This window comes from Cetorhinus maximus, chromosome 13 (genome assembly GCF_964194155.1).
Source record: "Cetorhinus maximus chromosome 13, sCetMax3.hap1.1, whole genome shotgun sequence".
NCBI classification, from domain to species: Eukaryota; Metazoa; Chordata; class Chondrichthyes; order Lamniformes; family Cetorhinidae; genus Cetorhinus; species Cetorhinus maximus.
The window spans coordinates 34,588,208-34,616,024 of NC_135891.1; the positions used below are offsets into that span (position 1 = coordinate 34,588,208).

General features: G+C 39.2%; 2 protein-coding genes across 3 annotated transcripts in view; both read right to left on the minus strand.

Annotated features, from left to right (window-relative positions):
• Nucleotides 1-4,663, minus strand: part of cse1l (CSE1 chromosome segregation 1-like (yeast)) — a 45,623-nt gene extending 40,960 nt beyond the window's left edge. Inside the window, exons 1-2 of one of the 2 annotated variants that reach the window (XM_078555254.1) lie at nt 4,535-4,663; nt 1,182-1,277 (exon numbers count right to left, since the gene is read on the minus strand). In XM_078555254.1, coding sequence (XP_078411380.1) covers nt 1,182-1,266 — 85 coding nt within the window. In that variant the 5' untranslated portion in view covers nt 1,267-1,277; nt 4,535-4,663. Of the gene's footprint in view, nt 1-1,181; nt 1,278-3,938; nt 4,059-4,534 lie in introns of those variants that run through there. The other variant, XM_078555255.1, reaches the window with a different exon arrangement.
• An 11,436-nt stretch (nt 4,664-16,099) lies between these two features.
• LOC144688541 (brefeldin A-inhibited guanine nucleotide-exchange protein 2-like) overlaps nt 16,100-27,817 on the minus strand; it is a 110,750-nt gene continuing 99,032 nt past the window's right edge. The window contains exons 37-39 of the mRNA XM_078555252.1: nt 26,766-26,904; nt 19,649-19,766; nt 16,100-18,151 (exon numbers count right to left, since the gene is read on the minus strand). Coding sequence (XP_078411378.1) covers nt 17,990-18,151; nt 19,649-19,766; nt 26,766-26,904 — 419 coding nt within the window. The 3' untranslated portion in view covers nt 16,100-17,989. The remainder of the gene's footprint in view (nt 18,152-19,648; nt 19,767-26,765; nt 26,905-27,817) is intronic.

Consider the following 27,817-nt stretch of genomic DNA (forward strand, 5'->3'; position numbering starts at 1 on the left):
AGCGACGCCCACATCCCATGACCAAATAATTAAAAAAACCTGTAAATAAGTGCTGAAATCAAACAATTTGACAGAAAAAATTTAACCAAGTCAATAGTTTTCCACAAAATTGAAAATCACCAGTGTCAGTTAACTCAAGTCCTAGCAAGAAATGCAAATTCAAACAGCACAACAAATAATTACTTCAATATAAAACTCATGCTGTGAGGTAAAACTTAAAAATGTTACTCTAATAACTTTCAATGTCAGAACAGGACAATGTCAGAGACAAACATCAACATGGAACATTGCAACACCATGAAGCGTTCAGCGATTTCTTCAAAGTTAGCACTTTCCATGTGAGAAGATATTGTCCCGGACAAGTATTATGAATAAAGTATGAAGAATGGTTAAAAGAAAACGGGTGCAGTTCTTGGAATGAGACTCCAATCTGCTCTCGTTGATAAAAGAAAAGATCCATGACAGGAAGAAGTCTTTTTCAACTTTAACTGCAATATAAGATCTTAAGTCAAAATTGAAATTCTGAAGTTTTCAAGGTTATGAAGGAGAGTGACAGAAGCTGTCCAGCAAATCATTCATCATGATAAAGGATTAAAATGCTAGGATACATGCCCAAAACTAAAAGATGAAGAGTAAGTTGGGGATGGGGTGGGTGGGATGTGGTGGCAATGGAGAGAAAGAGGAGGTACAAATTGATCTTGATTTACCAGGGAAGGTAACTGAAACATGGCACAAATTGATTCAATGATAGTTTGTTTGACAGAAAATAATAAGACTCAGTGAGAGATAGGTTAATCGGTTAATTGAACAGACCTTGGCGAGCCCATTAACATCCTATTGCTACACCCTCAAAATAGGGCCTCAAATACACCATCAAAAGATGGCTCTGACAGTACAGCACATTTGCACTAAGGTGGCAGGCTAGATCATTTAAGGGGGCTTCTGCCTCATGCAGAAGTGTTACCACTAAGCCACTGCACATTCTTTTTGAGTACTTGCTCCAAGTGCAGCCACTGTACATAGGAAATAGAGGTTCATATTTGCATAAGCCACAATAAATAAACGAATGCCAGACAATCAGCTTTTGTACTAATGGTGGCTTTGAAGGAATAATCGCCAGCATGACAAAAACATAGGGATAGACAATATACATTTCAATTTTGTCTCACAAAACCAGTTACCTGGTCTCCTAACTGCAGGATCAGGGTCAAGAGTCTTCTTCAGGAATTCAGACAGGGATTGTAAATTGGCATCACTGAGGTCCATAATTACAAATCCTAAATGAAAAATGACCAAGGCATGAGATTAATATTTACTGCAGATCAGTTCTGCTTGCTCGTTTATTTTCTCCTAAATGCAATTATTCCAAGCACTCCAGGACCCAAGAGTATGTCAGCTAATACAGTTGTCTATTTGTGATGACAACTGTGCTGATTTTAACTCCATCAAGGAATCACTTGGCTTCCATCTGTTCCTTTTCTTGGGGAGAAAAATGAGAAACTTTTCATTCAGTTACAGAAGTTTATGTACAGAATATCATTTCCATTTCTAGCTGTTCACTAGGGCAATCTAAAACTAATCCCACTTCCCTGCTCTCCCACCAGTTTTGAATCCTCCTCTGCCTCAAGTACTTATTCAGGTTTAACTTAAAGGAGGCCCTACATCATCCAGTCACTGTGGCAAAGCAGCTATCCGCTGTAAAGACATTACTAACCTCTCTCCTCAATCTCAGTGAGTATTTTAAATTGATGACCCCCCCTCATCACTAGCTCCACAAACAGAGTAAATGGGGACAGCTATCAAAAATCTTCATAATTTTAATAATCTTTTAAAAATCTTTTGACCCTCTTTGCTCTAGTGTGAATAACACTAGTAACTCAAATCTCTTTTGATAAGAAACAAAAATAAAAATACCTGGGAAAACTCAGCAGGGCTGGCAGCATCTGCGGAAAGGAACACAGTTAACGTTTCGAGTCCGTATGACTCTTCAACAGAACTAAGTAAAAATAGAAAAGAGGTGAAATATAAGCTGGTTTAGGGGCAGGGGGGTGGGACAGTAGAGCTGGATAGAGGGCCAGTGATAGGTGGAGATAGCCAAAAGATGTCATAGACAAAAGGATGTCTATGACATCTTTTGGCTATCTCCACCTATCACTGGCCCTCTATCCAGCTCCACCTGTCCCCCCACCCCGCTTAAACCGGCTTATATTTCACCTCTTCTCTATTTTTACTTAGTTCTGTTGAAGAGTCATAAGGACTCGAAACGTTAACCGTGTTCCTCTCCGCAGATGCTGCCAGACCTACTGAGTTTTTCCAGGTATTTTTATTTTTGTTTTGGATTTCCAGCATCCGCAGTTTTTTGCTTTTATCTCTCTTGATAAGGATCCTTTCCCATCCCATGTACCAGCTTGGTGAATCTATGCTGTACACTTCCATGACCTTTTGATAATAGGGTGCCCAAAAACATATACAAGCATTGACTGGTACTTTCTTGATGGACGCCGCCTGGAATTGCAAGGGCTTGGCAGTCAGAAGATTGGAATCTTCTCACTTGGCTTGCTTGTGTATTTTTCTTCAAATTTTCACTTTTTTTTTAACCCATGTTCTCAAAGTCCCTAATCCTACTAGCCTTAAATTTCACACAGACAGGTATGTCTGTGCCACTGTACGTTTGCCAACTATTTCTGGATCATCAAACACATAGACTGCACTGGTAGGCGGCAGCTCACCACCACATTCTCAAGGATTATTAGGGATGGGCAGTAAATGCTGGCCTAACCAGCGACATCCACATCCCATGAACAAATATAAAAAGTGTTCGAGAGCAGCACCAACTTCAGCCTGACTGCCAATGACTGTATCAAATTGCATAACTCAAGCAGACCATCAAGTGGCTGACACACAACTACACTTCGCCATATTGCATACTACAGGGCATAGATGCTGTTCATGTATTAACCTGCAAAAATATCTGCATTTATATAAAGGTATAATGCCTTTCAGAAACATCTGTAGAGAGCACTGAATTGATGCTCACATTTTTTGAAGTGTTGTAACTATGAAGTAGATCTGACAGTTATTTTGTATGGCACAATCCCACAAACTTCAGTGAATAGCACCATGGAAATCAATGGCCTGCCAACACTGCGTGTTTGCACACAAATTAGCCCCTAAAGAAGTCAATGGTTTAGAAGCACTCCTTTGCCTCATGTGGCATAAAACAGACCCTTGTATGAAACAGAATTAAAGGCCAGAGAATTATTAGGATAAACATGGGGACTTATTTCAGTCAACATATTTACTTCATAAATGGCCAATTTCATATATTATTTCAGTTATAAATTATGTCCACCAAGGCCTCATCTGCTAGCTTGCTCGGATGAATGTGAAAGATCACATGGCACTACCTCATTACAACAATGACTACATTTCAAAGTCCTCTTTGGCTGTAAAGCGCTTTGACATGTCTAGTGGCCGTGAAAAGCACTATATAAATGCAAATTTTCTTTCATTTATAATAGCATGATCTATGCAAATGTCAGCTGTAATTAAACCTCCCATCAGCGATGACGCTACTTGCAGTGAAGTGTAAGTACAGTGGACAAGTTTACAATAACCCCACTATGAAAATGAGCACAGAAATTCATAATAGAAAGCAAAAACAGGGGGCTACATATTACTAAGATCGAATGGACGAGGGATAAAACTTAGCAAGGGGGAAAAGACAAGTTTCTAAGAAATCTGAAAAATAATTAAAGACGGCTTCTAAGTGCAATAGTGTCAAATCTACCGTTCAGCTTTAATTTCTTAAAGGTTTATTCTTAAAACGCAAATTGACTGGTACTTTCTCGATGGACGCTGCCTGGAATTTCAAGGGCTTGGCAGTCAGAAGATTACAATCTTCTCACTTGGCTTACTTGTGTAGATTTATAACCTACCACGTATTTTATAATAAGTAACTTGCAAGGACAGCTTGTATTTCCCTAGGCCTGGAGGCAGCGAGCTGAGTACGAGTAGTGCATTCCTTCGTGGAAGAAACGCGGCTTCAAAGTCCAGAGGAAGGCCTGGAATAAGCAACCTAACATGCTGGACAGAGTTGGTGATTGACAGGCAGAACAACCAATCACAAAGCGGCACAGCTGACATTACCTGACCAGTTACCAAACAGCGCCGTTTAAGAGTGAGCAGCAGGTTTGGTTGCAGTGAAGCCGTTCAGTCTGGGCCGAGAACCGGGCCTCGCGTCCGAACACGGGCGGTCGGCCGGGGCGGGCAACAGCCGTTTACCCTTCTGTACTCACTCTCGGTTAACAGAAGGCGGCGGCGGTAGCAGCAGCTGCCGGGCCCAGCCGCCCTGTGGAAGTCGGTGCTGCGGCGACACCCCGGGGGGGGGGGGGGGAGTCACCAGCCCCTTCAGACTGAACCAAATGGGAAAGGTAAGGGCCGGGGGGGGGGGCTCCTCAACATCGAACTGCGGAGATCCTAGAAACCGGCCAAAGATCAGTGTCGAAATCCGGACGGAGCCGCTCTTCCCTACCTTCTCTTTCAAATCAAAGTGATTTCAAACCCTCAGGCGCTCCTTCCCAGTTCAGGCTCGTTCAAACACAAGGAAAATGGCGCGCTGCCTAACGCAGGCATGCGCACTACCGCGGGACGGACTCTCCGCAGCACGCATGCGCCCTAATTCCCACATGATACAATCGTACAGCGCGCGTGCTTGGTGCTGCTGTATTGACTGAGATGTGTCACTGTAACCACCCTATGGAAATCAAGAGTCTCTGAGTCACATTGTTACTGCCATTCTTTAACTAATGTAACCCATTTACTAATATCAAAACACATTTTGCTAGCTCAGTGAGCACCTTAGTACGCATCCCAACTCTTACTAGATCCCGTTTATCTGTCCTGTATTTGCTGACCGACATTGGCTTCTAGTTCAAACCCACCTTCATTTTAAAATTCTCAATTTTGTTGTCACCTTCATGGCCTCACCTCTCCCTAGCTTATAATATTCTACAACCCCTCAACCCTCCAAAATCCAATTCTGGCATCTTGCAAACATCACACTATTGAGGCCTTAAACTTGCTATGTCCCAAGCTCCAGGATTTCCAGCCGAACTTTTAATAAATGGCAGTTTAATAGGTTGGGGCTGTTTGTAGTGCACTGAATATTTTTAAGTGTAGTTCGCCCAAATGTTTACTTCAATAAATGCAGCTGCTGTTTCCACTTCTCTTCAGCTCTGAAGAAGGATCATACGACTGGAAATGGTAAGTCTGTTTCTCTCTCCGCAGATGCTGTTAGACCAGAGTTTTTCCAGCATTTTCTGTTTTTGTTGCTTTTTCCACGTGTACTGGCGAACAGCACAATGTTGACAAAACGGTTTGCACAAAAAATCTTGGCAAAAGTTTATATTAAAATAAATTTTTAACAAAATATGATGAGTAATGCAGTTCTTTCTGTTTCTAAACTTTTCTAATGCTTCCTATGTTACAACAATGAGTTTTAGAAAGTAATTGTAAATGTAAAGTGCTATGGCATGTCCTGGAAAACACTACTGTATGAATTGAAAACAAAAACAAAAGTACCTGGAAAAACTCAGCAGGTCTGACAGCATCTGCAGAGAGGAATACAGTTAACGTTTCGAGTCCGAATGACCCTTCATCTTTAGTTCTGATGAAGAGTCATTCGGACTCGAAACGTTAACTGTATTCCTCTCTGCAGATTCTGTCAGACCTGCTGAGTTTTTCCAGGTATTTTTGTTTTTGTTTTGGATTTCCAGCATCCGCAGTTTTTTGCTTTTAACTGTATGAATTGAATTTTTTTGAGCATTGCCCTCCCATCACTTTTGTCGCTTTAGGCATTTCAACTCTGCAAATCATGTTATGGATCTTTGCAAAAGTTAACTGATTTTATTACAAAATGTCATGCAGATGCCCAAGTCTTCAGAGTCAGATTTACTGAACAGCCAGCATCTTGGAAGATCTCTGACAGAGATAACGAGTAAAGTCTGTAAGCAGATTAGTTGTTCATGTGAGTGAACCACTTAGCTTCATGGTGCAAGGAAATTGGAATTGAAATAGCTGTTTATAATCTCAGTTAAAGAATAAAGATGAAAAATCTGACAACGTTATTATGTTGGACAGAGGGAACTGATTAGTTAGCAGTTTTAATCAGTAAAAGTATAACGAGTCACTTGTTTCTGCAAAACTATATTTATATTAAATTGCTTAGCCTTAAGGGTCCATCAGAGTGATTTTCCACTATTTCAGAGGTCATTTAACTGTGATATTCTGTATTTTCAGTCTACATTCCAATGTTGAAGGGGTTAATTGTTGATCCTGCATCCCAATCTGAGATATTTTGTGCACAGCAGGTTTCAGTTCAAAGGAAGCATAAGACTATCCATTCAACTAATTTTAATGCAGAGCAAAATAAGGAGTATTGGGGAAAGGCAAGAATTGTAACATAGCTACATTAGAAACATCAGTAGGTTGTGTAGCCTTGCAATCAGCAATAGCCTGCAGCAAGTTATACTAACATTGCTGAAGTAATGTGAATGGAAAGGAAACTACCCCCCTTGAGGAAGAACTTCATGAGACAACAATGAGCCACTGTTGCTCCATATAGTATCTATTCCATTTTCTTACAGCATAGTTTCATGGGGCAGTTTGAATTTCTCATCAGAGTAGCTAATCTATATTATAACCCTGTAAACAAGAATTTAAATTAAACAACGTTTACCATCACATATCAAAGCGTTAATGAAAATATACATTCAAGTCAGATAATCTACTAAGACAATATAGAGCCTTTTCACTTTTGTAAGATGTTTCTGCAATATTGCCTTCACATAGCCATCACTGATACACTTACTCTAAGTGTGGAAAAGAAACGTTCCACCAATTATGGCAGGATTGATAGACTATAGGCTAATATTGCTTTCATTTTATGGCAGGGATGCTGAATTAATAGGAATTATCATGGACTTATGATTTTACAGGATAATACTATAATTTCTTCACTGTTGCCTCTCACAGCATCATTCAGTGTCTTTTTCATTGATTAATCTTTTCCCCTAACTTTCCATCACTCTTGGCTTAAGAAAGTAGCTGTGAATGTGCAACACTTTAGTGCCTGTTTGCAACCAGCTGTCAATTACAGGTTCACGGTTCTCCAAACTCTTCCTGAGCCACATATTACTGGAAGGTTGAACTTGGCTTGGAACTTTCAGCATGTAGAACTGTTTGCACAAACTTAGCTCCAAACTTGCATTCTATAGCACAATTTGTCACTTTCACCATCCTGCAATACGGGACCGCACAACCATTTTTCTTCTTTATTATTTCATGAGATGGAGGTGTCATTGGCAAGGCCAGCATTTGTTGCCCATCCCGAATTGCCCAAGTAGCTTACTAGGCCATTTCAGAGTCTACCACATTGCTGTGGGTGTGGAGTCACATGTAGATCAAACTAGACAAGGATTTCAGATTTCCTTCCTTAAAGGACATTAGTGAACCAGATTTGTTTTTACAACAAACTAGAGTTTCCTGGCCACCATTACAGAGACCAGCTCAATATTCCAGGTTTATTAATGGAATTGGAATTCCAGCAGCTGTCAAGGTAGGATTTGAACCCATATCCCTATAGCATTAGCCTGGGCTGCTGTATTACTAGCCCAGTGACATTACCCCTAAGCTACCTTCTCGACTGGAAAAAAATTAAGTAATTGAATTTAGAAATTGTCTTCAGAAATGTAGCTACAGTGATAATAGCCACAAATGTAGGCCATTTAGTCTGTTCTGCCATTGCATGAGATCATGATGTGACTTAACTCCATGTAGCCACCTTTGCCCCGTGCCCCCATTACTGAATGCGTTTAACAAAACTTTTAAAAATCTGATATTGTTACAAATAATTGACCGAGCATCAACAGCCATTTGTGGGAGTTCCAAATGTTCAATCACCCTGTGTGTACAAAAGTGTTTCCTAACTTTAATACTGACAGATCTGGCTTTAATTTTTAGGATATGCTACCCAGTCCTAGACTTCACAACCAGCAGAAAGTTTTTCTATCCACCCTCAGTTCCACTTATCTTGAAAACTTAAATCATATCACCTTCTAAATTACACATAACACAGCCCCAGTTTGTGCAAGCTCTCCTTGTTATGTCTGTGTAATTTTGTGTTCCTAGACATACTGCTTACAACGCCGTCCTCCTTTCTTCCATTGGCAAACCTACAATTTGTGGCTCACATCATCATCTAAATTAGTAATAGTCAACTGTTGAATCCCCAACACAACTCCCTCTAAGACACCACTAGTCTCATCCTGCAAAGGGAGAGTATCTGCCCACTTTCCCTACTCTCTTCCTGGTGCTCAGCTATTTTCCTAACCAGGTCAATAACTTGCCTTCAAGTCCATGAACTTCAACTTCAGGTAACAGTCTATTACGAAAGGTTTAATCAAATGCCTTCTGAAAGTGCATAAATAACATCCATCCACACAATCCCGTGTCCACTACTTCAAAAAAATTTAAGTCTGGTTCATCAGATTTGGCCCATCCTTTACAAATTCTTGCTAACTCCCTCCTAATATCTGAAAATTGCCAAGGTGTATAATCATCCCATCCTTAATTATAGACAAGTAATTTCCTAACAAGTGACGTTTGCTGCACTAGACTCTAATTCACTGGCTCTGCCCCCTCACTTTTCCCCCAAAAATAATGGAGTGATTTGTGCAATTTTTTAATCTAAAGAAAAGTTGTTTTCATCTTGCTCTCAAAATACCATGGATCACTCATCTGAGACTCATTGTGTCTTACATACAACTGATTTTAAAAACAAATTCACAACCTTTTTGTACATGACAAGACCAGCACTCATTGCCCAATTACCCTTGAAGGTGGTCTGAGCTGCCTTCTTGAACCACTGCAGTTAATATGCTGTAGCTACACCACAGTGCTGTTAGGAAGGAAATTCCATGATATTGACCCAGTGAAGGAACAGCAACATAGTTGCAAGTCAGGTTGGTGAGATTTGGAAGGGAACTTGCAGATGGGGGAATGCCTGTACATCTGCTGCCCGTGTCCCCCTAGGTGGCAAAGGTCACAGGTTTGGAAAGTCCTGTTGAAGGAGGTTTGGCAAAATGCTGCAGTGTATCTAGTAAATGTACACACTGCTGCCACTGTCCCCTGGTTGTGGAGGGAACTAATTTTTAAGATCGTGGATGAGAAGCAGGAAGTATTCCATCACATGCCTGACTTGTTCCTTGAAGAAGGTGGACATGCTATGGGGAGTCAGGAGGTGAGTTATTTGCTGCCAAATTCTCAGTCTCTGACTTGCTCTTGTCGCCACAGTATTTATATGGCTGGTCCAGTTAAGTTTCTGGTCAATGGCAATTCCCAGAATGTTGATTGGAAATAGATTCAGTGATGGTAATGCTGTTGAACATTACGAGATGTAATATTCTCTCTTGCTGACTACCATCACTTCCTGGCACTTGGTGCAATTACCTGTCACTCATTAGCCCAAGCCTTTATGTTGTCCAAGTCTTGCTGCATGCAGATACGAACTACTTCAGTATCTGAGGAGTTGAGAATGCATAGTGTTCAGTATCAATCATCAAACATCCCACTTCTGACTTCATTTTGGAGGGAAGATGATGAATGAAGCAGCTAAAAATAGTTGTGCCTTGGGTGCTACCCCAAGAAACTCCTGCAGTGATGTCCTGGGGCTGAAAAGATTGGCCTCCAACAAACGCAACCCTATAGTCATTTACAGAACTTGAGTATTGCTGAAAAAGACATTTTGTGGAAGCTTTTCATCTTGCATTCATCAGGACAATCGCAACCATATGAATGTCAGGGGAAGCAACAACTTTATACTTGTATGAGAAGAGTGCGCTGATTGGTTGGCAAGTGGACTCTGATTGGTAGAGGTGTTGCCATGGACAATACACCAGTTAATGGTTACTGACATTTAACTGCCAAACAGTTTGAAATTTAAACCAGGCAGCTTGACACTGATTGGTCAAGGCATTGCGCTGAGGAATGAACCAGTGATAAATGATAGCCATTACCTGCTTCATTCCTCGCAAATGCCTTGACCACAGTCAATCTGCCTGGTTTAAGCTTCAAACAATTAACTGGTGCATTCACCATGGCAACGCCTCCACCAATCAGAGTCCACTTGCCAACCAATCAGCACTCTTTCATACAGTATAAAGTTGTTGCTTCTACTGACATTAGTATTCTTGCAATTATCCTGAGTGCAAGACGAAAAAGCTTTGACAAAATGTCTCTTTTCAACAATAAACACAACTCTTCCTTTGTGTTCCATAGGACTCCAACCAGTGGAGCATTTTCTCTCTGATGCCCATTGACTGCAATTTTGCTAGGGCTCCTTGATGCTTGTCAGTCAGATACTGTCTTGATGACAAGGGCAGTCACTCACCTCAGCTCTGGAATAAGCACAGCTTGATGGCACTGTTGACGACACTTCACTTTCTATTACTTTGCTGATGATCGAGTCATCAATCATCGACAATTGGTCGGATCCAATTGTCCTGCTTTTATTGAAAGGACATTTTTCACCAATTTTCCACAATGTCATGGAGATGCTAGTGTTGTAGTTCTACTTAAACAGCATTGGTGAGGGGCACAGCTAGTCCTGGAGCATAGGTTTTCAGTATTTCAGCTGGGATATTGGCAGGGCCCATAGCTTTTACTGTATCCAGTTCTTTCAGCTGTCTTTGATATCAGGCGGAGGGAACTGAATTGGCTGAAGACTGGCATCTGTGATGCTGGGAACCTCGAGTAGGGCAAGATGCATCATCCACTCGGCTGCAAATGCTTCAGCCTTGTCTTTTGTAATGACATACTTGACTCTACCAGCATTAAGGATGGGAGTGTTTGTGGAATCTCTTCCTCTGGTTAGTTGTTTAAGTTTGGAATGGCGATGAACAATTAATGTGGGAGAAAAAAGCAAAATACGGCGGATGCTGGAAATCTAGAACTAAAACAAAAAAACCTGGAAAAACTCAGCAGGTCTGACAGCATCTGCGGAGAGGAATACGGTTGATGTTTCGAGTCCGTATGACCCATCAGAACTAAAGAAATAGAGAAATGGGGTGGGACAGGTAGATCTCGATAGGGGGCCAGTGATAGGTGAAGGCAAAGAGGAGATTGCCAAAGATGTCATAGACAAAAGGACAAAGGGGTGGTGATATTTCTAAGGAATGTGCTAATGGGGACATTAAGGGTAGCAAACAGGACAAGCTAGTGGCAGATGGCCCTAATGTGGGAGGACTGCCTTGGTTGTGGGATTGTTTCACTATCTAGAGCATGTATGCTAAATGGCAGAAGCAGCATGTAGTCTGTGTTGTTGCTTCACCAGGTTGGCATCTCATTTAGGTATACCTGGTGCTGCTCTCTCACACTTCTTAGTGAGGTGAGAGTGACGGGCCTAGACATAAAGGCATTTGACCGAATGGGGCATCAAGCAGCCCTAGCAAAACTGGAGTCGATGGGAATCGGGAGGAAAATTCCCCACTGGTTGGAGTCGTACCTAACACAAAGGAAGATGGTGGTTGTTGTTGGAGGTCAATCATCTCAGTTCCAGGACATCACTGCAGGAATTCCTCAGGGGAGTGTCCCAGACGCAGCCATCTTCAACTGCATACTCAATGACCTTACTTCTATCATAAGGTCAAAAGTGGGGATGTTCGCTCATTATTGCACAATGTTCAGCACCATTCATAACTCCTCAGATACTGAAGCAGTCCATGTCCAAATGCAGCAAAACCTGGACAATATCCAAGTTTGGGCTGACAGTGGCAAGTAACATTCACGCCACACCAATACCAGGCAATGACCATTCCAACTAGAGATAATCTAACCATCGCTGAATCCCCAACTATCAACATTCTGGGGGTTACCACTGACCAGAAACTGAACTGGACTGGCCATAGAAATACTGTGGCCACAGGGGCAGAGGCTAGGAATCCTGCAGCGAGTAACTCGCCTCCTGACTCCCTAAAGTCTGTCCATCATCTACAAGGCACAAGTCGAGTGTGATGGAATATTCTCCACTTACCTAGAGTACAACTCCCACAACACTCAAGAAGCTAGACACCATCCAGTACAAAACAACCAACTTGATTGGCATCCATTCAAACATTCATTCCCACCGACGCACAGTGTATACCATCTACAAGATGCACTGCAGGAACTCACCAAGCCTCCTTAGACAGCACCTTCCAAACCCATGACCGCTAGCATCTCAAAGGACAAGGGCAGCAGACACATGAGAACACCACCTGAAAGTTCCCCTCCAAGCCATTCACCATCCTAACTTGGAAATATATTCTTCACAGTCACTGGGTCAAAATCCGGAATTCCCTCCCTAACAGCACTGTGGGTGCACCTATACCACATGAACTGCAGCAGTTCAAGAAGGCAGCTCACCACCACCTTCTCAAGGGCAATTAGGGATAGGCAATAAATGCCTGTGAGACCCACATCCCAAGAAAAAACAGAAAATATAAAGAAACAGCCGTTGGCAATGGTCGAGTAAGGGATATTCCAGGATCCAGATTGTGGAAACCAAACTCAAGGAATTTCTCAAACACAGATAGAAGCAGCAATACCTTTATAATCTGTCACACAAATCATCTGTTGTTACATACACTTTAAAAAGCACACTAGTGCAAATAATTGAGCTTCAATCATCAACTGTAATGAGCAACTTAGAAGATGTAAAACCTCATTGATTTATTAACTGATTATCCAATTCCAATCAGTAGTATTATACAGAATATTTTGACATAGAAAACTTTACATAGTTATTTCATATATATTTGATCTGTTCCTCCAAAATATTTATACATCCACAGTGGCAAGGAATGCTCTTAAATTATGCGTATTCTTTAATGCACTTCACAGTAATATATTCTCATTCTTAAAACCTATAATTATTCATAATAATTATAATTAACTTTTACATTGTCTCCATAATGTCCTAGAACTTAAATATGTAAACATAACATTTTGCACACAAACAGTCCAAATAGTACATTGAAATGGAGCTACGATTGGATGCGGCAATCACAATTACATTTTTCAGGATTCAGTTAAGATTGTTTTTAATTTAAGCCATATTGTTTCCATTAACAATTTCTGGTGGGATAAGCAAAACCCTTGTTGTATTTTCAATGGCACCAGCAAATTAACTGATTAAATTTATATTGCTAGAACATACTTCATGACAGCAGTTACAAATTTGAGATATTTAATTCAGCAATCAAACATTTTTTAAGCTACAATAGGGCGGCAAAGATTTATTTGACAACAGAGTCAGGGATCAGCTATCTATTCCTTCAAAAGGGAATTTCTGATAAAACAATCTTCGATTATTCTCCCCGATGACTCATTGAGAAGACATTGCCTGGTGTGGTACTAAGCTACATGGAATAGCAAGGTTCTATTTTTCATTCATAAGTTAGGTGATCTCAGCCTGGAGACAGAAAAGGGTTTATAGCGGTTGTTGGCTGGGGGAAAAAAAAGAGATCCTGCTCTGGATCACTATCCAGTGATGCCCTCCTGGAAAATCCATGGATGTACACTATGGATGAGAATTGGCTCTCAATACTCAGCACTTAATATCACACATGAAGATTACCCACTTTGTTGATGTACCAAAGGCATCCATTAAAGCCTCCAGGAGCAGGGAGGAGCAATAACTGCAACACTGAGTAATGCAATGATGATGCTTTAAGAAACAAAATGCTGTCTGTTAACAAGAACACCCAAGGTAACCATGGTAACAACCCATGATACTTAAAGGATGCATTCACTTCAATTGAAACTATCATAGGTTAACCATTTTACCCTACCTCTGTTGCATAGAATACGTGTACTTTGTTTTTAATGCAAGTCCAAGAAAATATAGTAATGCATTATTTTCAATTGGGTACTATGATAGCAATAGCATCACAAGACATGGATCAAACTTTATTTACAAATAGGCCAACTAAAAAGTGCTCAATATGTTTTATTTAATGGTCAAACTGGCTTGGTGCACTTGCTGAGGTTACACTACATCTCCAATTGCATTATCAATAGTTTCTGAACAGAATTGCAAATGAGGAATTATGGCTCCACTATTAAGCAACACTGCTGTAGAGTTCAGGCAGCAATAGATCTCAATGTTCTTCAAAACATGGCAAGAACTCTTACTGGTCAGCAAGCTCTGCTAACAGTTTTGCTACTGAAGAAAAACTGGAGAGACAAATCGGTGCACATAGAATTAGAGAGCACCAAGCTATATTAGTGTTAATCTTTTTAAGTTAAAAATGGGCTTCACGCTCATAACTGTCATGCTGCTGGTGGTGAACAATGTAACTGATGTAAGGCCTATGGCAGTCTCACAAGAGACGAGCAGCACTTCCTACACTTTGCAAGTTATTTTAGTGCTTACGCCAAAGTTCATAAGATCCCTAAGTAAACCAACTACAGGAATAGATGTGAAACACGGCTTACAGAATTAGGCAACAAATGGGTTGTCTTAAACTATGAGCAAATAAACTGCTTCAAATAAAATACTTGGTGCACCTATGTGGTCAATCATTGGACATACTTTCATAAACTTTCACAAATTAATTAATTTGCTGCTGCCATTTTTAGTCATTCATTATGCTCATAACTAAATTAACAAATTATTAAAAAAAAAATACATAACTATGCAAATGACCACGACCCACACCATTAAAACAAAATCAAACCAGAATGAGTCAGAAAAAATGTAGCAAGATACCAGCTAACCAAAAATTCTACACCTTTGATATTGTTGATAGTAGCCACGTACATTACAGGTGGAGATTAATTTTAGTGCTCATTTGATGCCAGAGTTAAGGCCACAACAAAACTTTCTATTTATTCTTACATCTTTAAACAATTTTGAAGCACTATTTTTGACAAGATGTTTGAGGAATGAGCTACTTAGAAGAATTTGTATTGATGGCCGAACCCATTGCATCTGTAATGTGATAAATCAACCCATTTAAAAATACCTACTTCATTTCCATATAATTTATGACATTTTAACATAATTTGTTTGATATAGTAAGCAATGACTTAATAAATCTTTTCATTACATCACAATCTTCATTTTTTTTGTGTGATGTCATCACTCATCAACACAGAGCACACTCACGGTCAACAAAAATACCATCCCAGAAGTAAATACTATCCTCTCCATCAACCTCACTGTATGAAGTGTAAACACGCATAGCCTGGAGTGATTTCAAGATTGTTAGCTCATCCTGAGATCTGAAAGCTAGTTATGAATTGCTTGAGACTTATAGTAAATAACATTATTTGAACATCACATCCCTTCACTACAATAAGATTTCAGCTTGGACAACACCCCCAAGTTATTCTCAGTGTATCATTATTGCAACATGGCAACTTAAGTCTGTTCACACCACACTGTCTCAAAAGTTCAGAGGTAAATGCATTGGTCAGGATAGAACAAGCCATGAAGACCAGGGAATCCTCGACTGACTCTTCAGTCTGTGTGGAGTGTGCCGTCAACCAGGGCAGTGGTAGCACAGTATCTATCTTGGTTATAATGCATGCCACAGTCCGATAACCCACTGGCACCCACTGTTTAGGCTCTCACATTTGGAATGGCCCTTAGGTCAAAGTGCAACCAGTGCTTGTGCAACTGGATTTCAGTGTGAGGTCACACTTTTAGGTGGGAGAGGATTGGGGTGCAAAAATGTTAAACTTGTCCCAAGTTACCTTAATTCAAATTAATCAATATTTTCAAAAAGTTGTCGATAAAGAGTCATTTTACTGTATAAATGCTAGATTACTTTCTCTCACTTCAAGTGCATAAGTTAAATACATAGTAATTATTGCATAATAGTCAACAGGAAAACTTTATAATCCTTTCAGGTATCCTTTCATCTTATGTTATTTTTAAGGGCTCTTGTCCTAACTCTTCCTACCATTTGATACCCAAGAGAGCAGTGGGCTACCAGGCACATGCCAATGCTGGCTTTAACAAAGCCAATAGAAAGGGTCAGAGCTCCAGACTTTTGTGGGAAATCACTGTAAAACTTAGCAATCACTATGGATTTTGTCATTTTTTTTCTTCTCTTTCCCCAGTTTTTCCTAATGTAATTGTACAAGAACCAATACCTGATCTACTGATACAAATACCTGGTGTCCTGATTTGAAATGATAATTAGATGACATTTGCAAGTGGCTATTAGCTATTCATTTTATGCCTTACCCAATTCGCTTAAAGATAAGTTGTAGCAAGTGTCGAATGTCTGGGAAGTACATAATTCTATTTTACATACAGCTTTTATACTGGCTGGCACCAGTGGAGTTCTGCATTGTCAGTTCATAAAACACAGGCCTCACAAGTTAGCAGCAAGCCCAATGTAAACTTGCCATATTTGCTAAATGCTGCAGATTCATACTGAATTTGTAACTGGCCGACTGACACCTGCACTTTAGTATTAGGTGGCACAAGCATCCTCCTGGCACCAACATAAAAAGGACCTATTAAACTCTTGTTCTTAAACAGGTGCTTGTCAAGAAATTCACTGGAGGTAACTGTGCATGATGTGAAATTCAAGATCAACAACAAACTAACCATCACTTGAGGGAAGATTAGTGTCAATGAACAAAATTCCAACTCAGAACAAAATATATTGGTCCACTATGCATTGGTTATGTACTATTTAATACCTAGCTGCTATTTAATATCCTGGTGCAAAGTCAGGCTATGTATTAGGCAGCAATTGATATAAAGGAGTAGAGGCTAAGCAGAACCAAATGTTTTTCATGAGTTTAAAATGTTCAGTTTCCCTAAAGAGAAGTAAGCATAGCTTTTATACAGAGTTTTAAAAGTAATTAGATTGAGTTTGAGATGTTGCCAAATCCTGCACAAATTTAAGAAAGAATCCACATTCTCATGCCTTAGGATTTGGCCTCGAGGTGTTATAGGATTCAAGGAGCCTTAGCTAAGGGATAAAAAAGTGAGACTATTCTCTAGCAACATATGAAGAGATTTTGCCATGCGGCACCATCAAAGTGGCCATCAACACATCAACTGGAGCTTTTGTATCATCTGCATATTGTTTTGCATTGAAAAGTACTTTGTTCTAAAACAGTCAAGTTGAAATCCAGCTTCATTCTCTCAGTATTAATATTGTTTTCTTATTGCAAGTTTGTAATTGTGCTTAAGATCTACTGTGGTCATAATTTAGGGGGAAATTGAGTATGCAAGCTCCACCATAACAATGCAAGAAGCATATATCAAAAACATCTCAGATTCATCACATCCACCTAACACAAAATTGAATTGTGCACAGAGGAGGAACTCAAATGAAAATTGCCATTTTTGCCTCATCAAATGAATCACTGAATTTTCTGCATCTTTCAATTACCATCATTCCCTCAATAAGCAATTCATGTATTGTGTTTCTAGGCACATCACAACTGCAATTCAAAATTACACATCTATTGTTTTAACAGTTACTCGTAATTTAAAAGCACTGAAACCATAACTCATTCATGACATTAATGACTTCATTTTACACTGTACAGTGTTCAAACCATTTTTACCTCAAATATTTACTTTTTAAGACAGTAGTGTCCCATAATGTTGACATACATAACAATTCAAAGTCCCTGAAATGGTGAAACTGGGTATTTTAGAGACATAAAATAAACGAGGCAAACAACACAGACATTCCTTTAAGATAAACAAAAATAAAAATGCAAACTGTAGAATACACAAGATTCAGGATAAGTGCCTCATGGAATACCCTTTGACAGACGGAATACACGTCACTTATTTTGGAATTGTCTAATATAATGTTCAAAATAAGCTCCAAAATTAATGTTTTCCTTTACTACAAGTAATATTAGTGGATCCATTTATAGGCTGGAAGTAGAAATGCATGCTGACTTTTCATTATGTAGTATCTTCTTGTCGCTGCTCCTCCGGATGGCAGATTTGAAATACAAAGCCGATGCGTAGAAAGAACTTGCGTAAAACTGCTCTCAGTTCAGGGATGAGGTCAAACTGCACAATTTCACACAAATATGGATAGTATGCTGATGCATGGACCTTAAACTTAAAAAAATCAAAAATCAAACGTCAGAGATATGGACTGTAAACATGCATATTTTACTGTTTCTGTTTTTAAGTGTGAAAATTTAAACTTTCCAGCTCAGGATCAAGTATTCCAGTATTATACTCTTATGAATTATCTGGCTGTGAAATTTATAGATCAAAGCATTTCTTACCAAAGATACCCAAAGGCATTTTTGCCCATGTTAATACTCATTTTTGGTGGTTTATGCTTCAGTTCCTGTCTAGTTATGTTTTGCAGGTGTCAACATCTGCAGTTTTTTGTGAACTTATTTATTATTAACATTTCTCCAGCTTACACCATTGCTTAAGGACAATTATAGCATTGTGACATTACACTGAACCACACAGACTCATAAAATCAGATTAGAGTCTTAGTGTATACTAGATTTAGTTAATAAGTTGCAATGGAAATGAAAAAAATTAAACTGAGGCGAGGGGGGGGCATGGTTTCTAACTTTTATCTAGCAACTCCAACTGAAAATGTGTGTATATATGAAGATAATAGGTTCACATTTAGTTCTGATGTGCCCAATATCACTTTCAAGAATAAAGAACTGCTGCTTCGCAAGCTGCCAACCATTGGATCTTACCCCAAAATTGAGTTATTGAACAGAAGGAACAGGGATGGAAAACCCCTTTGAAATATGGTGCGAAAAAACATTGACAAAAAAATAAGTTTCAACACGACTTGATAAAAATTTACTCTTTTGCAAAGCACTGACATGACAATTCTAGAATCGTATAAATGACAGCCATTTGGCCCATCTTGCTCATTCATGGGACGTGGGCGTCACTAGCTAGGCGAGCATTTATTACCCATTCCTATTTGCCCTTGAGAACTCAAATGGCTTGCTAGGCCATTTGAGGGCACTCAAGAGTCAACCACATTGCTGTGGTCAGGATGGGCAGATTTCATTCCCGAAAGGACATTACAACAATTGACAATGGTTTCATGGTCAGATGTTTTAATTGAATTCAAATTTCACCATCTGCCGTGGTGGGATTCGAAGCAGGGTCCCTAGAGCATTACACTTGGACTCTGCATTACTAGCCCAGTGACAGTTGGCTCCCCATGTGCTGGCATTCTCTCCAACCTCTCTTTAGTGTATTCTAATTTCATTTTCTGCTCCCCACCTCCACCATTAACTTTTTACATTCTTTCCCTATCCAATTCTCTTTCAAATCATACCATAGTCTTTTGTCAGAGGCCAGTTATGAAACAATTCAAACAGCAGCACGGATAAGACCTAATCATGTTGGTTCTTAACAATTACAGATGGTGCTGGGCTTCAACCTCCTCTACCATTGGCCCAACCCTCATTTAGAGTGAGACTTCCTTTGTGGCTGTTCCTTATTTCCCAAAGATGATTTTATTTTTGAACTGCAGAGGTAAGCCTCCATATTATTTTACATGTGATTTAATGATCTGAACTCTTTGAATAGATAAATATGTACAAAAATAAGTTTCACCCATACCTTTTCATCACTAGTTTTGAGAGTCTTTGTAAGGAAGAGCAGTAACAAGTTTGTCCAAGCTTCACGGTGACTTTCAGAGGTCAGTGTTATGAAGTAGGCAAGGGCTTCGCTACAAACACTAATGAAAACAAAGTTTTCAATCAACTGACAATTGTAAAACTGACAAAAAGGAACAAGAAATCTTTCATAATTGGTGTAATTCTCCACAACTTTCAGGTTTAACTGTTCACCTTGATTTAATCCTAAAGTATGGATAAAATGATAAATGAAGAAACATGACCTTAGAAAAATATTTCTCACTCTTCAAACAGTGCTATCCACAGCATACCACAGGATTAAGCCTGGTTCCTTTTAATAATCCTACAGTATGGAGATTATAAGATACCGTGTATTCACAGCAATAAACCAACAGTAAGTTCTCATCTGACAGTTATATATTATATATGGCAAGTGCACTCAAAATTCCAAGAAGGTACTGTGCCAGCAGATGGCACTGTTAACGCTACCTGCATACTAACATGAATTACAAAAAGTTAGTGTGCACATACAGCAAGTGATTAAGAAGGCAAACGGAATGTTGGTATTTATTGCAAGGGGAATGGAATTTTAAAAACTAGGAAGTTTTATGCTGCTGTACAGGGCCTTGGTGTGACCACATCTGGAATGCTGTGTACAGTTTTTGTCTCCTTATTTGAATGAAGAAATAATTGCATTAGAAACAGCTCAGAGAAGGTTCACTCGACTCATTCCTGGGATGAGGGGTTTATCTTATGAAAAAAGGTTGAACAGGTTGGGCCTCTACCCATTGGAGCTTAGACGAATGAGAGGTGATCTTATTGAAACCTACAAGATCCTAAGAGGATTTGATAGGGTAGATACCAGGAGGATGTTTCTCACTTGTGGAACAGACGAGAACCAGGGGATATAGTTTAAGAATAAGAGGTCAACCATTTAAGAAGGAAATGAGGAGAATTTTTTTTCTCTATAAGGGTCATTAGTATGTGGAATCCTCTTCCCCAAAAAGTAGGCTGAGTCATTGAATTTTTTCAAGGCAGAGTTAGACAGATTTTTGACAGACAAGGCAGTCAAGAATTATAGGGGACAGACGACAAAGTGGAGCTGAGACCACACCACATCAGCCATGATCTTATTGAATGGCGGAGCAGGTGAGAAGGGTTGAATGGCCTAATCCTGCTCCTAAGTCCTATGTTCAAAGGTTTCATACTTAATGTTATGTGATAGCCTCAAAAGGAAAAGACTAATCTTCATGTGTACCTTTTGAAAATGGTTTACAATTTTGGTCTTCACAGAACAAAGAGTAATGTGAATCAGCAAAGGCATTCTAAATTCTATATATACTCAAATGGAAAGTAATTTTAGAATGTTAAAAGCGAATAAACCTGCAAGAATTTTTAAACAGGGACAGAACTAACAGAACACAAAACTAACATGAACAATACATGCAGCAAACATCCCAATGGTGGTTCACAACCAATAAAGTACTTTTGAAGTGTAATTATTCTTGTAATGAAGGCACATAAGCATTCAATTTGCACACAGCAAGGCTCCATAAACAAAATGCAAAATCAAGCAATCTATTTTTGTAGTAGTCATTGAAGCAGAAATGTTGGCCAGGACAATGGACAAACCTCCCTGCTGCACTTCAAATAGTGGCCACAGAACCTTGCATATCCACAACAGAAGATGGATAGGAGCTTGATTTAACATCAGTTCCAAAAGATAGCACTATGGACAACACAGCAGCCCTAACAAAACTGAAGCTGGGGAAAAGCAATTTGGAATTCCACTGTCCAGGGTATATTGTGTTAACTTGCTGAGTTTGTTTTAAAATTTAAAATCTATTTTGGACCGTTGCCTTAAAGAGAGTGTAACTGGCAGTCAGGTTAATTAGGAATTTTAGGAGTTATTATAGGAGCAAGTAATTGTGGTCTTATATGCTTGAAATCTTTTACATTTTGTTAATAAATATTTTAATTTAATTTTTTAAATATCTAAAGGTCTTGGTGGACTTATTACTTCTGAATTCAGTGCACACATCTCGTAATAAATACAAATTGCAAAACCGTTGTTATAGCGCGACCAAGTTTCTCATGTGGATTTGGTCCGCCTGGCATGTCATAACAGTATGCTCACTGGCCCAGAGATGAGTTTGACCCAAGAACTTTCTGACTCAAGAGAGTCAGAAAGCTTTCAGTGAGACAAGGCTGACATCTTGTTTGTTCTTTGTTTACCTTTGTTTAGGGCAAGCATCTTACTCATGTCTTCTCTTGTAAATACTTGAAAGTAATTCACATTCAGAATATTCATTATCTGCTAAACTGCTGCATTAAGAGATTGGAAGGGTATGTTAAAACAGGAAAGCTATTTCAAAGGGATTTCACATCAATTAAATAGAAACTGGGAAAACTCTGGGAATCAGAGTTGATAAATGCAATGCAATTTATTTTGATATATTTGTATATGATCCAGATTATGTACAGTAAATGTAAATTTTAGCACTCGAAAGGAACATCACCACAGAAAAATTAAATTCATTATGATCAGAAAATCAATAATGCCCAAGACCAGGAACCAGATACATAACTTTAAAAGGGTGAAATTCAATAAAACGGAGGAACAAGCAAAGCAAGTTGATTGGCAGATGTTTTTCAACAGTGCTAAAGTCCGATAAACTTAAATGGCATAATGCTGAGCATGAAGGATAAATATATTTTAAAAATCAACAAGCTCAAATTAAACAAACATGATCCAATATGGATTAATAAATTAAACGTGATTTAAAGAGGAATAATGATCAATAAATCCTGCAGTGAGAAACAGCAAAAAGGTCACTGTGAGGAATGAGTAATCAGAGAGACAAAAAGCAAGCTAGAGAAAAAAAAAGTAGAGGCTATACACAAATTGAAAAAAAACATTGTACTGTTAACACCAAGAAGTAGCTGAGATTAAAAAAAACCCATAAAAGACATGAATGGCATTGAAAAGAAGGATACACAGAAGATAGTAAATATTCTGAATGATTACTTCCTGCTAATATTCACAAAGGAAAAACATGAGAAATAAACCCTCCTCAAACAGAGTATCATAATTCAGTTTTACAAATCTGTAACTAAAAAGCTGGTATCAGTATACTGACTGAGTTGTTGTTGAATTGCCATTACAAACCCAACTGGCTCATTAATGTTATTTAGGAAAGAAAAGTACTTCCCTTATCCTGTCTGGTTTATAAGTAACTGCAGTCTAATTCCAGTGTGATTGACTCTTAACCGCCCTTTGAAGTTGCTAGAAAACAATTAAAGGCGGCAACCCACCACCACCTTCTCAAGACAACTCATATGAGCAATAAATACAGGCCTTGCCAGTGATGTTCGCATCTCATGAATAATTGTAAAAAAAAATTCAAGAAGAAAATTAACGACGTTGATAGCAACAATTTGAGTTTAACTCATGGTTCTTCTCGTCAATCTTTGTCAAATACTTTTTGGAAGTCCAAACAGATTATGCTCCAGGACTTTCCAGAGCTCATTTGGGATATTACTTCCTCAAAAAAGTTAGAGTCAATGATAATAACATACATATATAGCGCATTTAACACAATTAAACATCCAAAGACGCTTCATAGGAGCATTACAAAATAAAGTATGAAACTGAACCACAGAAGGAAATATTAGATCAGATGACCAAAAGCTTGGTCAAAGAGATCATTTTAAGGAGTGTCTTAAAGGAGGAAAGTAAGGGATAGGTGCACAGGTGAGGGAGAGCTTGGTGCCCAGGCAACTGAAGACACAGCAACCAATGGTGGAGCAATTAAAATTGGGGGTGCACAAGAGGCCAGAATTAGAGGACCCCAGATTCTCAGAGCATAGTGAGGCTGGAGGAGATCACAGAGGCCTGGGTTGGGGGGAGGGGTGAAATTTGGAAACTGGGATGAGAATTTTAAAATCAAGGCGTTGCCTGACCAAGTGCCAACGTAGGTCAATGAGCACAGGGGTGATAAGGGAACGGGATTGTTCAAGTTTACAGAGAGTAAAATGTAAAATGTGAGACCAGCCCTGGGTGCTTTGGAATAGTCAAGTCTAGAGGTAACCAAGGCTTGAATAGATACAGGCAATGATTTGCATTTCTGGATTTGTGTGTTTTGAAAAGGTCAAGTTAAGTTTTAGTTTCACTTTAAAAGGTCCCTGCATTTCTAATGAGAGTTAATGACTGTATGAAAAGTTAAACAAACACACAAGTAGAAAAACTGGGCTGTTGCCTAGCAACAGGGGTTCAGAGAGGCAGGTCCCTCCCAGAGAAACACACACAAGAAACAGCAGTTTTTGAGTTCAGTTGGTTTTGAAGACAGCTGCCAAATCAAAGCAACCTAAAAGACTCAGATAGCCAGTTCCAAGCGAAAGTTGGTTGAAAGTAGCTGCCAGGAGAGTGTGGAGCAAAGGGAACATATAGCAAGTCCCAAGCTAAAGGAAAAGTCCATGAATCCAGGAGAAAGTCCCAAGCAGACCTTCGAATCAAAGGAAGGACAGGAACCTGGAAAAGGTCCTGTTAAGTGAAGTTAAGATTGAGGGGCAGAGAAAGGCTCCAAGCTTAAAGCTTCAAGGTGCAGGATGCAGAGTCAAAGCGACATAAAGGCTTCTGAGAAGTCAGATGGTCCAAAGAGATGACTGAAGGTCTGTAACATTTTGCGATGGGCATATGAAACAGTGGTGTACTGTTGCAGCTGAGTCAGTGAGAGTGTGCGGAGGACAGCTCGAACGCATGAGGTGACCCAGCAGGAGGAATACCTAGAGGTGAACCCTTGTGGAAGGCGTCTGAGAGAAAAGTGTCGATTTTGGAGACGATTCCAAGGCGAGTTCTTCAGAAAGTGGAGATTGGAAACCCTTGTGTGAAAGACTAAGTTCAGTGAGACTGATTGGCTCACGGAGCAACAAGCTTTCGGGGGGGAGTTGAGGAGAGATCAACAGCGTCTGTCTGGGGTGGCATCTGTTACTTGGTTTCAGAGTGTGGTCTGTCTGACCACAAGTCGTCAATTGGTTTATATGGACTATACTTAAATGTGAACATTAGAGAGTGATAGCTTATGTAACTTGTGTTATCCTTACAAATCTGTATACATCTGTAAAGGTATAGTTATGGGTGAAGGAGTATTGTAGTATAGTTCATCTTTTCTTGTTTAATAAATGTTTTATGTTTTTGTTAGAAGTTCATTAGTTGACTCTGGTGACTCTGGTGACTCTGTTCAGTCGCCCCTTTCCATGTATCTAAACAAACAAATAAAAGTTAGGATCTATCAAGCTGGGTTCCATCCTGGGATCAGGCTTGTCCAGTGGTAACCTCCGCTGGGGATTATAACGATACAGTATTCGAGATGTAGTCTCACCAATGCCCTGTATAACTGAAGCATAACATACTTACTTTTATGTTCAATTCCTCTCGTAATAAAGACTTGCATTCCATTAACCTTCTTAATTACTTGCTGTACCTACATACTAACTTTTTGTGATTCATGCACCTAGATCCCTCTATACCTCAAAATTCTGCAGCCATTCTCCATTTAAGTAATAAGCTGCTTTTCAATTCTTCCTGCCAAAAGTAAACAACTTCACATTTTCCCACATCACACTCTATCTGCCAGATTTTTTTCCTACTCAGTCAACCTATCTATATCTGTCTGCAACCTCCTTATGTCCTCTTCACAGCATATTTTCCTACCTATCTCAGTGTCGTCTGCAAATTTAGCTGCCATGCCTTCGCTCCCCTCATCTAAGTAATTGATCTAAATTGTAAGAAGTTGAGGCCCCAAGACAGACACCTCTGGGACTCCACTCGTCTCATCCTGCCAATCAGACATATATGCATACACTTTTCTGCCAGCCAGCCAATCTTCTATCCATGCTAAAATGTTAGCCCCTACACCATATGGGCTTTTATTCTCTGCAATAACCTTCGATGTGATACCTTATCAAACGCCTTCTGGAAATCCAAGTACAACGGGCTCCCCTTTATCCACAGCGCATGTTACTCCTTCAAAGAACTCCAATAAATTGGTTGAGCATGATTTCCCATTCACAAAACCATGCTGACTCTTCCCGATTACCTTGAGTTTCTGTAATTATGGTTATAAATAACCTCCTTAATGATCGACTCTTAACACCTTCCCCATGACAGATGTCAAGCTAACTGGCCAATAGTTTCTTGCCTTCCTCTTACCTTGAATAAAGGGGTTATATTTGCTGCTTTCCAGTCTGATGGAACCTTTCCAGAATCGAGTGAATTTTGGAAAATTAACACCAACGCATCTACTACCTCACTAGCCACCTCTTTTAAGGCCCTAAGATGAAATCCATCAAGACCTGGAGATTTGTCAGCCCACAGCGCCATCAGTTTACTCAGTACCACTTTCCCCAGTGATTGTAATTTCACCAAGTTCCTCTCCCCCTTCCACATCCTGATTTATAGCTATTACTGGAATGTTTTTTTGTATCCTCTACAGTGAAGACAGAAGCAAAATATTTATTCATTTCATCCACCATTTCCTTATTATCTATTAACTCCCGATTGTCACTCTCTAGAGGATCAACACACACTTTAATTACTCTTTCCCTTTTTAAATAGCTGCAGAAACTCTTGCTATCTGTTTTTACATTTCTAGCTAGCTTCCTCTCATACTCTAATTTCTTTCTCCTGATTAACTTTTTAGTCATTCTCTGCTGTTCTTTATTTTTTGACCAATCATCTGACCTGCCACTCATCTTTGCACAGTTATATGCTTTTTCCTTAAGTTTGATGCTTTCCTTAACTTCTTTAGTTAACCACGGATGGCAGGTCCTCCCTTTAGAATTTTTTCACATATTTAGAAAATAACAGCATAAAGCACTTTTGCCTTGTCTGTGTACAAAATGGCCTTCTTAGTACTGTTAAATATTTAAATATTGAAACATAATTGAAATTAGTAGCCCAACATTCAGAATCTTGAACACACAATTAAAGGTCATGTATATAATGACAGAATTTGCAGCAGAGAGCTTGCTTCTTGTTCAGTTTTCATGATAAACACAGCAGTGTAACAAAAAAAAATGATGAAAATAAATTCTCATACTTCAGTAGTCGTTTCTGGATGTTGTTCCAAGAATCCTGGCGATTTTCATCTGTATACATGCGGAAAAGTATACGAAGACAACAGGCAAGACTGCTAGTTTCCTGCTTTAAAAGATTAGGCTTGGATTTGCCCTTAAATCCTGGAATAAGAAAAGCACTTCAAAGTAAGTATTTAATACAGTATGATGCTAAGTAACCATTTGCATGCTGTCATTACAGATTATGCACTTTCTGCCATTTAGGAAATCAGTTTTCATTAAAACACCAGGTTTTACTAAATTGGCCCACCTTGAACTGGTTTCTGATTGGGATGAAAAAACATTAAAATGGGAAAAATGGTGCATTCCATGGGGGTAGGGGGGCAGAGTGTTGAACAGATGCAAATACCTCCCTGCAGACAAGGTAAGAAATTCAGTGGCAAGTCAACTTGACAACTGTTGGGTACTTTGATCGAGAGCTAATTGCAGAAAGGCAGTTTGATAAGAAACACTGAGCCGGTCATTTATTATCCCTCTAAATTGAGAAACTTTAAAAGTCAGTTTCCCTCACCTGTAAAGAAACTGCAACAGTTTTAAAAAATGTATTCAGTTCTACATTTTCAACAAAGTAGCAGTAATAGTGTGACAAAAACCCTCTTCACACCACAGCTGCACATACAATTTGTTGGAAAAAATGAAAATGAAGACATGTTGTATATAAATCCCAAACTTGTCTTCTCAATATGATGCCTGTTCCAAACAACCACAATGGCTGTGACAAAGAACCCCAAATCACACATTTCAAAGTCCTCCACATTATTAATTACCTAGTCTCCTGTTAAGTCACAGAACTGTTAATGCTGCTCACGGAGTTCCAAATGACATATATTTCTCTTCCAAGTAGCCAAATAAATCGGGAAAATCAAATTTATTCAATCTGATTTTCACCAAAAACAGAATTAATCAAACTAAACCCTTTTACTGACTACTTCAGATCTTTCAGAATGTACTAACTTTGGGTTTCTCTCTACAATTCCATTGCTTTTTCATACAATTAGGCACTTTTAGCGAAGAT